The following is a 13,165-nucleotide window of genomic DNA, read 5'->3' as shown; positions in this document are numbered from 1 at the left end:
AATGCTGGTATTTCCAATGAATGGATAATTCCTATGAATGACTTAATAATAGACACTGATACACCATTGGGTCGAGGCTCATTTGGTATGGTATACAAAGGATGTGTATTACGTCTATCTACTCCAGCTAGTCAACAATTATCTATTATTGATTCAAATGGAATTGTTAGAGAATCCACTATAAAGTCGAAATGTTTTATTTCATGGGGAGGATCTGTTGGTTTAGAAGTAGCTGTAAAAGTAAGTTAATATCAATGTAAATAATTTTGCTGCAGAATTTCAGTTTTTTTATGAACCGTGTCTGTTAGTTGATTCTGATACCCACTCTTCCTGTACATAACCCTGGCTACTCGAAAGAAAAGGCGGAGACTGAAGTCCTCACCGAATCAAGAAAAATATGCGTACTTTTTCGACATATATATGTGTCCGTTGGGAAAGTAGACTTTCCATTGGTAATTTTTTCATTCTTTGCAAAATAAAGCTATTCCTTGGCTAATTATGTGCATCATCATTTTGACGATTACAAATTAACCCAAGTATCAAGTTAAGTCTTCTGTTGCTACTTTTATGTCATGTTTCATTGTCAGTGAATGCTTCTGAATTAGTTATTCATATTGTCTAGCTTTAACTAACCGACAAACGTGTTTACAACTCTGTGTTACTTCTCTTTAAAAAAACTGCCACTAATATGGTTAGTATTTCTGTTATGCAGTTTCTTATCAATTGTAAAGTAGAATTCATTTTATTTTCTTGTTAATCGCATTGTGATCGGTATCACTTCTAACGTCTTAAAACATTATTATATCATGTCGCGGCACGTCAATATATATATATATATATATATATATATATAGGCCACACACCAATAGAGGCGAGCATCGAAACACCTCAAATGAAAAATCTCTACCACTTTGTTTTAAATGACTTACTGTGGCATCGAATTCACTTACAAATGACAGAAAATGGGTAAAAATTAACCTAACAATACAATTAATTAATTGTGATGAAATCATTATTGTATATAAAATGATGTAATGCCGGTCTTTTGCGGGGATTTAGTTACGTCATTTAAATAATAATTACAGAGATAGTAGTATGCATTAAACTGGTTATAGTAGATAATAGAAACTAATCGATAATAGACTATTTAAATGAAATGGCACATAATATTGTCACATGGACATATTGAATTGTGCTATAAAAATTTTAAGAAAATGTGTTTGTCTCGGCTGTGATGCACTTATCCATCTCAGACAGGTATGAAAATATCACAATATCATGAATTGATCGAAGCTAAACATCGACACCATTCGATGTCGTCTCAGTGGTCTGCAGTGTTTGCTCGCCAGAACGAAAGTCCTGAGTTCGATTCCCAGATGTGGAGTTGTGAATGTGCACTTTTGAGGAGTTTCATACTAGAACTAAACGATCATCCAATACTTCCAGGTTTTCGATGGTCTAGCTAAGATCAGTTTATGATTTATTCTATGAAAATGTGTAAGTAACATTCATATCTTTATTGCATTATTGAATCTCCTTTTTCATGCTCACTACGGTTTTATTGTATTTACTCAGTGGATAGATTAGTAATATTATTTAAATACATTACTAAATCGCCTTTTTATTCACGTCTCTATTGGAGGATATTTATGTATAGTTAGAATTAAAATAGAAAATATTGGAATATTCATCAGTGCATTATGTAATCCGACCATCATCGTACGCTATCTCAGTCTATCAATGACTTACAAACGATACTTTTTCTTAGTCTACTTCTAGACAAGCTGTGACGCATTTGCAAACAGATACACCTATATTTTCAAATTATTAATAACTTTCAAAGTATAGTGTACCACTCAATTGCTGTTTTAGTCAACACATGCATGTAAAAAGGTGATTCCATAATTGATTGATCACTGAGTAGTAGTGACCAATGTCGTGAATGTTAAATCCATCTTAGTGTTGACCGAATTCTGACTATCAAATTACAATGTGGTCACTAGTTTAAGTGACTAAGCATTGCGTGCACTTTTGTTGGGATGTAAGATGATGATTGAAGGCAGCGAACAGGAAACCTCAAATCTAGGTTTCGTGCTAATTGGCATTTGTCAGCAAGATGTACCTGGAATCTTCAGTAAACTGACACTCGTTAGCGGACTCGATCCTGTCTCACTCAGCTTCACAGTTAGAGACGTTGCCACAGAGCTATTCGAATCTTATCTGGTTTCCTATAACATTTGGTCAAAACTAAAAAGGACTTGGCATACATGACATTAGTCACTACTCAGCGATCAATCATTTGTAAATGCATTCCAGTACTAGAGGATATCAGTTGCGGCCCTAAGAGCTTAGTTATGTCATCTCTGACTGTGAATCTGGGTGACACATGACCAACTCCTACAGCGTGCATCAGTTCCTTAAAGATTGCGCATACACCATGCTGGGTTTTCTGTCGACTACTTCCAACATAGCCTTAGTGTTACGTCTTCTACTTGGTTGCAGCAGAATACAGTATACAACTAACGGCACTCGGACGTATATAACCTCACGGTCAGAAGACGGAAGAAGGGCAAGTGACTATTGGGTTAGAATCAGAAGGTAATTGGTAGTCCGTCGATTGCATCATCGGATCCGCGTTGAAATTCTGTTTCAGCTTTTATATTTGCCGGAAGTGTCTTCTGACAGTTTTGTCTGTGAACCTAATCATCTAGATAAGACACTAGCTTGCTAAAACGCTGTAGTAGACTGGTACTTGATCTCGAAATCGTAGCCTAGAAGCTTTTTTACTCATCGTTGTAGCCGGTTAGCCGTATAAATAGTAATTTCCTTATTTGACCTAAATAAGGCAAGCAACTGTTTATGGTCTGTTAATGGAGTGAATTTCCGACTAAATATCATCTTGTTGATCGTTTTTACGGCAAAGATAATCGATAGAACTTCTTTTTTCAATTTCGCTATAGTCCCGTTCTTTCGTTAATGATCTAGCTGCATGGGGGATCGAATCTGAAGGCTTTATCGTGCTTCTTCAAGCCGTCCTAACACTTAGAGAGATGCTCCGCTAACATAATGCTTTCATCAAAAGGTTTCACTCCTGTTTTTGCGTCTTAACTAATTCATAAGTGATTTTATCTCTAGCAATAATAAGAAATCATTTTAAAAACTAAAATATGTCTTTCAGCTTAAAAAGCCCAATACTATTCAAAATCTCTATATATTTGCTGTATCATTTAGAATTTCCAACAAGTGCTTTTATGTCATTAGATTTATCTAGTTCTCGGTTTTCATGCAAATTGACATTTGAATATATATCAAAAGGCGTTTTGTGGAGATTTCAGTAATTTTACAGTTGAAATCATGATCAATTGAAGCTAGATCACCATGAAAAACCTGGAAGGACTGTACGGCCGTTTCGAATCTCGCGAGATAGGATCGTGAATGCGCACTGCTGAGGAGTCCGACAATAAAACGAAACTGCCGTCTAGTGCTTCCAGGTTTTCTATGGTGATCTAGCTTCAACTGACTCGTGATTTCAACTATTATATATATATATATATATATATATTCTCAAGTTTAAATTGTTTTATGTAACGAAAAACACCGTTCGTCTAAAAAAATATTCCATTACTTTGTTATTCAGACTTTATTTCCTGCTTCAACTATGGATGATATACGCGAGTTCTACAACGAGGCATCATTTATGAAACAGCTAAATTGCATGTATATTGTACAATTTTTGGGAATCGCATTAAGACAAGTCAGTTTATTACTATTGTTATTACAATTAATTTTATTGTTCTTTTAAATTACGATTATGATACACTTTTTGCCTGACACATTTTGAGATATACTTCATTTATCCGGTCTTATGTATCAATAAAAACCATCGGAATATTCATCGGGGTTTTTTTGTGCATTTATCGTGAAATAGAGTGAATGGTAATAATATCTTAGTGGTTAGAACATATTACTTCCAACCAGTAAATTTGCTCTACTTAATTCAGTTATATAAACCAAGTGATATCATTTCCTTTTATACAAAAGTTCGTCCTGGAAGCCGAGTACAAAAGTCAGTATTTATTAAGTGAGTTACATATCCCGAAATTGATCAATCTTAAGGAATATTTCAGTTTTAGCAGTTATATCATGTTTTAGAAAGTACTTCATAATTTACAACTTTGTCGATTAAGTGAGTAATTTATCCGTCTTGAGATAAGAATACCATAGATATAAATAGTTCTTGTTGCTTACGAAAATTATTATTTACCTTCTTTTAATTAAAGATTCTTATCGTTATTACATGCTTAACTTTAAACTTTAGGTCGAAGAATTCCAAGTCAAGTAGCTCATAACCTCTCACTTCTAACTAAATACTAAAGACTCTGGTGTAGGTAAACTGAATTTATGAAAGTTTACAAGCGTAGTCAGCTTGGTATCGACATCAATATTAAATGCACGGAACATATGTGAAATAAGACTGTTTGAAGTGTTTTTTTCTTCGGAAATTGTTTAGTTAGTACATTTTTCACTTGTATTACAGCAGTTCAAGGCTTCAGTCGGAAACTATTAGTTCTTTTTAAGGTCATTTGCAGTCCCATAAAGGAATGATTATAACCATCTAAATCTAGGGAAAATAAAACGGAAACAGACAGCACGGAACAACAAAAGCTTTAATTACTTCGTTACATCAGTCAATCAGGTCTACCATATTACACGTCCCAGGTTATTTTCAGATCTACTGTTCGGGTTAGATATTATTCAGATTAGTTTAAGTTACCAGGGATGGTGTTAGTGTAAATTGTCACCAAGTAGGCAGGTTTAATTAGTGGGTTCAATAATAAAATTGATTCAACATTTAGTTCGTATACTCTCACTTGTGGAATGGAATATACTTACAGGTGTAAGCACATTTAAGGTATTTTCATAAGAAAAGTAAGGATCGATACAACAAACAAAGGATGGGGGTGATTTTGTTTTATGGATAGTTTGTGGTAAATTACTTTAAATCATTGCTTTCACTTTTCTCAAAATTCATAATCTGATTTACAGTTTTATATCGCGCTACAATTCACTATCATTTGTTATTGGTCAACTTTTGGAAAGGCTTTACTAGGACTTTATAGGAAAAAAACCCCGTTCCGATACACTTTGAAACGATAATCTTTTTGATATTTCCTTTCGAGAATTAAAATGAAACATCACCGTATATACTTATTATTCATGACAAGCATTTAATTGAGTTTATATCTAGGTACACAAAGCTCTTTCTAATTTGTAGTCCATTTCCATATTTATTTTCTTAATGTATAATGCTCTGTATATTACATCTTGAAATACAATAATTCATTCATGCAAAATGACGATTTATTACTTAAAGGATTCGACTAAGTTGTAGAATTGAATTATACTTTAGCTGCTAATTTAATTTGAAATGCGAGTACAATCATTAACCTTGACATATAAAGTATTAATTACAGTCAAGTATATGAATTTGTACTGAATTATAATGAATTAAACAATTACTTACAAGATTTTCTGAAGTCTATTTTGTTACATCCGATTCACATTTTCAGCAGTTCAGGCATTCTGTAGAGTAGCACAAAAATTGAATACTCTTATGTCAACTGATTCTTATCCAGTGATATAATCATTTACAACCCTTCGGGCACTTGAATGTTAGATTTATTTAATGATATATATATATATATATATATATATATTCTCACATACAACTGTTTGACCCCACTTTTTAAAAAGAATATTTTGGTTCTATTGTACACAGTTGAGTAGTTTTTTAAAGTTTACATCTAAATACATTTCCAATATTTGTTATCTGATGGATTAGCCATCAAGTCATCCTGTTATAATCATGGAATATATGGCTTTTGGAGACTTAGCTACATATTTACGTCAACAAATGTCGAAAGATGATTGTCCACAAGGATCAATTGACACTCAACTTGCAATTAATTGGGCTATACAATTAGCTACTGGTATGAATTATTTAGCCGAATTACATATTATACATCGTGATTTAGCTGCACGAAATTGTTTAGTCAATTCCATGTTAACTGTGAAAATTGCAGGTATGTTGTTGCATAGAAAATGACAATTATTGTACACATATTTTTTATGGTCTAACGTAGAATCTTAATTGTTGAATTAGTGACTCGATCTAATCTAGACCACCATTGAAAGCCTAAAAGGGTTGGACGACCATTTCATCCTAGTATGGGACTCCTCAGCAGTGCTCATCCACGATCCTGCACACTTGACTCGAACCCGGGACCTCCGGTCTCACGCGTGAACACTTAATCTCTAGACCACTGAGCCGGCATCCAACGGTGTTAATGTCTAACTCCAACCAATCCACGAAATTGAGCAACCATTCATCAATGTCTTCAGTGATTTGATATCTCACAACAGACCTGGTTGAACTCCACTGATCACTGCTTCTCACTAGAACTCCAGGAAATACCTCATGGAGCCAGTCACTAGTGAGCATATAATCATTATTAGAAGGGGGATTTGTGGAGATTTTAGTAATTTTATATAGTTGAAATCATGAGTCAATTGAAGCTAGACCACCATGGGAAACCTGGAAGCACTGGACGGCCAACTCGTCCTATTGTGATAAGTCCTGGGTTCAAATCTCACGAGTCGGGATCGTGGATACGCACTGCTGAGGAGTCCTACAATAGGATGAAACGGCCGTCCAGTGCTTTTAGGTTTTCCATGGTGGTTTAGCTTCAATTGACTCATGATTTCAACGATATAAAATTACTAAAATCTCCACGAAACCCCCTTCTAATAATTATTTATACTTTAGGTTTGAATGAAATCTTTACTAAGTAATATTTTATGACAGTGAAAATGTATTCAGTTTCTTTTTTTAGAGTTTAAAATTATCATAACTTTTGTATTGTATTTTACTGAAATTGACCCCCCCCCTCCCTTCTTTTATTATGTTGTCTATGATAATCAATTTATCATAAATCATTGAACAAAAGTTTCTATCATTACAACTACTAATCAACTACTTTTCTTATAATGGAGGTATTTTAGAATTTATGCTAATAATGATAATTATCACATTTTAAGTTGTTAAGATTTAAAAAAAAGTTTAGGGTAATCAATAGTGACTCCTATTAATAGAAACTGCTTTTATCAGTGATCAAATTGAACTGATAAACAGAATATGTTTTTCTTGTTTCTTTCTAACAGCATGAAGTATCAAAAACAAACGGTAATCTATTAATTACTGTTATGCAATTTACCACCCTTAATTTATTCCCAATTTATTAGTTTCAGTATCCCATAATCGAGGCCACTTTTGGCTTGATTTTTGTTTAGTTATTATTTTTCATTTTACGGTTTGATGCGATCTGATCTGCTTGTATGTAAACTATGTATGTCTGAAATATACGATTCATGCAGAGGAGGTTGATATTTGTGTTCTGGACTGAATGGGCTAAGCTAGACGAGAAACTTCTATACCGAGGACCAATTAGGATATGTAGTCGACTCGAAGCTCCTAATGCTGGTTCACGTGTCATTAGTTTAGCACAGGCTCAGGGTCATAGAAGTTGGTATTCCGACTAGCAATTTTTTCACGTGATATTTGAATGACCATAAAACATAAGAGAATTCCTTTAAAACATATAGCCGATTGAAAGAGTCAGATACTGTAGTGTACTCAAGCTTAAATGAAACTAAAACTTAACTTTTATTCTCCTCGATAGTGTATTGAAAATATAATTCATTACACTATGACGTTTGGATATAATAATAATATGGATTCGATCTCGACAGATTGTTCATTTATGTTAAGTTTATCTTTCTTAGATTATCTTTACTTTTTCAGGGCTAACATCCATCCTGAATAAAAGTTCATCCAACTATTTTTTTCCCATAGATTTTGGTTTAGCTCGTCTTGTAAATAATCAAGAATATTATAGAAAAATTGGACAAGCTCGTTTACCTGTACGTTGGATGGCACCAGAAACTTTATCATCTGCATACTTTACTACTAAATCTGATGTTTGGTAAGTAAATTTCACAATGTTACTTTTTACTGATTTCTTCTGAACCATTCTAAAATTGTCAGTGTGTTTGTGATTCTTTAAGAAATATATATATATAAATTTTCTATCTTAAAAATTTATAAAGATGTCATTTAATGTAATAGGATCACATGATTGGTATCATTTTAGATAGATCTACAACAACAGAATATATTGATAAAAAAGAGTACAAAGTGTTTCTAGTGTTATCAGTGTAATAAATATTGAAATAACATAGTACTGCATTTCTCAGTTCCATTATATTTCAGATTTCTACCAAATTTCATAATTTACACTACGAAGTGATCCTTAGTCGTTAGATAAGCACTGAAAACAAATAATTACCGGACAGATGTTGTTCCCTTGTATGGAAATCATAAGCAGTATACACTCACAATCCCACAAGGGATTGAACCCTGAAATCTTCAGGTCTCATTGCTATAGCTCAACATCTAGATCACCGAACAGGCATCCAATAGTTTACATATCCATTTTCATTCAGTTCTCAATATTGTACAACCATTTTCCGGTGCCTTTGGTGAGTGACTGCCTCAAATCCGATATGCTTGATCTTCACTCGTCATGGCTTCTCACTAGAAGTCCAGTAATTAACTCTGGAAGCTAGTCATTGGTGACCATATTATTATTATCATTATTATTATTATTATTATGTGTATATATTTTTTTGCCGAGATAGTTGAATTTTATAACTTTCACGTCACAGACTGATTTTAACGAGTCAACTCTCGAAAACCAATGACTGTTTTATACTATAATTTGCATAAGTTTATTTCTACACTTTTGTTTTAATGTTATAGTTTTTCACATTGGGAATTTACTTGAACTAGGATCTTAGTGAAGCTGTTTTTTCCACCAAATTTATAAATAGAAGTGTTTTATTAATTTAGTACTTGTTCTTATTTATTTATTTATTTAAAAACATAAATATTGGTGCACAGGGGCACCAGATACATATGCGCCGCACAAATCTCATTTGATTTTTGTGAGGGCTGTGATACTGCCAAGGTGTCCAAACTGAAGCAGGTAGTTTTCTTAAGGGGCCACAGCCGGAGCCTTTGACCTAAAGGTATGATCCACAAGGCAGTGGAGCATCGTGAGGAGATGCAGTCCCATGGTAACCGGTGACCAACGATTGATTCATACTCCATTTGTTCCTTCAGGATACTGGAGCCCATGTGGGTCATTGGTTTGAAATGAGGGTTTTCCAACTCCCCTAGGTGAACTTTCCATGTCCATCAACCCGATTAAAGCGCCGCACATTCGCTTTTCGTCTTCTCAATTTCGTAAACAACAGTAATGCCACTGTGAGAAGGCAGTGAGTAGGACTTCCTTGACAGAGACTATATACACGTGGCCATGTGAGAGCATTTGGAGAGGGAGAGCGGACTCTCCCCACTCTCGGCCGTACCAGGGCATTTGGGGGCTAAAATGCCTAAAGTTTTCTAATGTGCTTATTATTATTATTATTAGTCTAGGATAATAAATAAAACATGCTACATTAAGTTACATATTTATTAACTAAATCCGCATTGATCTTTACATCTAATATTATTCATATAAACATTGTAATTTATTTTGGGAGTAGAAGTCGTTTGTGTTAAGTTCAATATTCAATCATTTAAAGATTTGAAAAATGGTTGAATAGTTCGTTCGAAGGTATTTTTATAACAGTAATCAGTTTATTAGTTATTTTATAATGAAGTCAATATTGATTTTAACACACAATTACGACTATTTATCAAGAATAATCGAGTACTGTCAGTCTGTATGGGTATATAAGTTATTCTCTTTAAAAGTATTAGTGGATCTTATGTTAGGAAATACCATCGTTAGGAATGCCTTAGTAAATACATATTTTTTCTTTTACCGTCTATATAATCCACCATACCAATCAATTTGTACACTAATCTCCAGTTACTAATCCTCAACAATCTTCTGATCACTACAGTAAAATTATCAATGACAAGAAGTGTTTTACTATTCGTGTATGCTTTTGAGATGGTGAAAAAGATTTGTAATTCATCTGAATGGTTTTGATGAAGTTGTTTTTTTTTCTCTTTAGGCAAATTAACATCGAATTTTCAAACCTTCTTTGTTACTGTAAACAACATTATCAGAAAAAACTCCCAAACCTCAGTATTTTTTAAAAACATAAGTTGACACTATCGTTTCAAAAGGAAAATGAGATGGATAAACTATCGATTACAGAGTACTTAACTTAATCGAAATACTGTCTCTAATCCTTTTATTTCTTCTGTAAAACTACTGGGTTTAATTTGAGAACTTATTTAAAGGTTTTTATATTTGAGAAATTGTATTTTGTTGACCAGTTTTTATATTGGTAATGTGAATTACATTGTTAATATTGTGTGCACGTTTTCTTCTTCAATTATCATGTATTAAAAAAAACAAAGGTCATATGGTGTTGTATTATGGGAAATAGCTACATTTGCCTCTTTACCATATCCCGGTTTATCACATGAAGAAGTTATGAAATTCGTATGTGATGGTGGACATTTAAATCTACCAGAATGTCCAACAAAATTACCTGTTATTTTGTAAGTTTGATACTAAAGTATTTTACCATGTTTCTAAAGTAAATATTACTTCTTCTTTTTTTATTACCTACATTATACCTTTATATTAAACACTCATGTCTACTGGAAATTATAAGGTAGTTTACAAGAGAAAAATAGTGTGTTCAATTAGTAATTTGAAAACAATAACAATAGTTTTCTGAAGAAAAATAAAATAAGTAACTGTGATTGAATATAAAAAACAAAACAAAAATGGTACATCTAAAGTGACTGACGTCTAAAGAGACTGACCAGTTGCAGTCCTAAACATCAATGGGAAGATTTAAAACAAACAATACTAAGTGAATTTAAACTTCATCCCATTGCACAAGCAAATGGCTATCAGGACTCAGTAGCTGAGTGGATAACGCGATGGCGTTTGAAGCGTAAGGTACTGGGTTCGAGTCCCAGAGTGAACATCAACTCTGAGATGCAGGTACATCCAGCTGACGAGTCCCAAATAGGACGAAACGCGCCTCCTGGATTCCACTGCTAGCCACTATCCATCTTTGCTTACAATGCTTGTGAATCAAGACAATATCGAGGCAATACGCACAGTATGCACATATGCCAATTAGAGACTGACCAGTTGCAGTCCTAAAACATCAATGGGAAGATTCAAAACAAACAATACTGAGTGAATTTGAAGTGTTATTTATTTAATATACATTGAAATGGCAAATTTGACAAGGTATATAAATTCATAACTGGAGAAGAAAATTCAGACAAACACAATAAATTATTGCTAGTTACTGAAAAAAATTGTAATATCTCACATCTTTATGATACTTTGCATCTTGAAGAAATAATAAAACTACCGGGGGGTTAGGTAGATTGTTTCACGTTTGTAACTCCTTAAAATTGTTTATTAACCATTTGAACCAAAGACTTCTTTTTTTGAGAGTAATATTTCTGGTCATTAGGTTGGAACTTAGTAACTAATATTTCACAATTTTGGATCTTCGATACATATATATATAACATAAGAATCGATTTGTGTAAATCAATCAATTTCGTATAAATTATGTAAACTACTTAACAGTAATATAATGTTTAAAATGCAAATTTTGATGATCGTCATTTTTATAATCTTCCTGATGAGGTTGTAATGACATTACATTCAGATTTTACTGATATATATATAGTTGGTAAATGACAGAGTGAACTTTGAAGTGATGGCTATTGGCCATAACTTTTCGTCATAAATACTTGGTACACTATAACCAAAATAGCAATTTCTTACACAATTGCTGAAAAATTCCCATTATCTTAAAACATAATTATATGAATGAAGAATATTCTTTTCAATAATTTCTCATCAGGTTCTACTATTAAAAATCCAAATTAATAATCCATAAAAGAAGATTGGCCAAGTTTAAGGCAGAGTACATCATTTAAGAAACTGTAACATGTGAATCAAGGAGTGTTGTTTGTCATATAAAATAAAATCGAATCGTTAATGTTGGAGCTGACTGATATGTAGTGTTAACTTGAATCAGTTTATAAGTGAAATGAAATTGTGAGATAAATGATCAGAATGAATATAGTTGACATGGTGTGAGATAGAACAATGGGATTACAAATCAGAAATTACGTAATATGTAGAATAATATGAATTACATCAGATATAGTAAATAGGGGTGGATGCTGAATAGATTTCTCCAAAAGGTTAGCAAGTGTGAGAATAATAATAATAATGACTGGTAAGATATGTATATAAAATAAGTTTAGAATATAAAAATGAACATTAATCAAATTAATGTCACTATATTATAAAATTGATTATTAACAAGTTGACCCTGAAGTTGGCCAGGGTAAAAGGAGCGGCTGGACATATTTCTTTCAGATGCAAAGCTCTGGCTTATTGATTCGAATAGAAATCGCCTCAGCCGTCTGCAGGATTCTCAGTCTGACAGAATTAGGTAGACTGCTGTTAACACGATATATTATTGTGAAAGATTGCTCGATGTTGGCTCTATGTCCCGTCTGAACTAAATGGGCTAAAATGGAGCTGTTAACCGTTTTGACTACACCTATGCTTAACCATACTTGGAGGTGTTCACGAGCCCGAGTATACAAACTCCTAGAAAATCGACCTATATAACTTGCCCCACAGATAAATATGTGCCGCACAAGTCTCATTTGATTTTTGTGAGGGCTGTGATACTGCCAAGGTGTCCAAACTGAAGCAGGTAGTTTTCTTAAGGGGTCACAGCCGGAGCCTTCGACCTAAAGGTATGATCCACAAGGCAGTGGAGCATCGTGAGGAGATGCAGTCCCATGGTAGCCGGTGACCAACGATTGATTCATACTCCATTTGTTCCTTCAGGATACTGGAGCCCATGTGGGTCATTGGTTTGAAATGAGGGTTTTCCAACTCCCCTAGGTGAACTTTCCATGTCCATCAACCCGATTAAAGCGCCGGACATTCGCTTGCCCCACAGGAGCAGTTGAATTGATAGATACAGAAAGAAGTGGCTAGTCTACGCAATTTATTTTTCAACATCG

At 33.6% G+C, this 13,165-nt stretch overlaps 1 protein-coding gene and 1 non-coding gene across 2 annotated transcripts in view; both read left to right on the top strand.

The window, feature by feature from the left end:
* Smp_074030 (tyrosine kinase) overlaps nucleotides 1-3,701 on the top strand; it is a gene marked incomplete at its 3' end in the record, with an annotated part of 64,260 nt that extends 60,559 nt beyond the window's left edge. Inside the window, exon 16 of the mRNA XM_018798891.1 lies at nucleotides 3,638-3,701. Within this exon, the coding sequence (XP_018650735.1) occupies nucleotides 3,638-3,701 (64 nt within the window). The remainder of the gene's footprint in view (nucleotides 1-3,637) is intronic.
* A 7,306-nt stretch (nucleotides 3,702-11,007) lies between these two features.
* On the top strand, nucleotides 11,008-11,074 carry Smp_tRNA_01086_Pseudo_TTG.1.1. Its single transcript has one exon. It is a non-coding gene (tRNA).
* Nucleotides 11,075-13,165: the final 2,091 nt, after the last annotated feature.

Source organism: Schistosoma mansoni, chromosome 3 (genome assembly GCF_000237925.1).
Source record: "Schistosoma mansoni strain Puerto Rico chromosome 3, complete genome".
NCBI lineage: Eukaryota > Metazoa > Platyhelminthes > Trematoda > Strigeidida > Schistosomatidae > Schistosoma > Schistosoma mansoni.
This window is presented reverse-complemented; position numbering and strand designations above follow the sequence as displayed.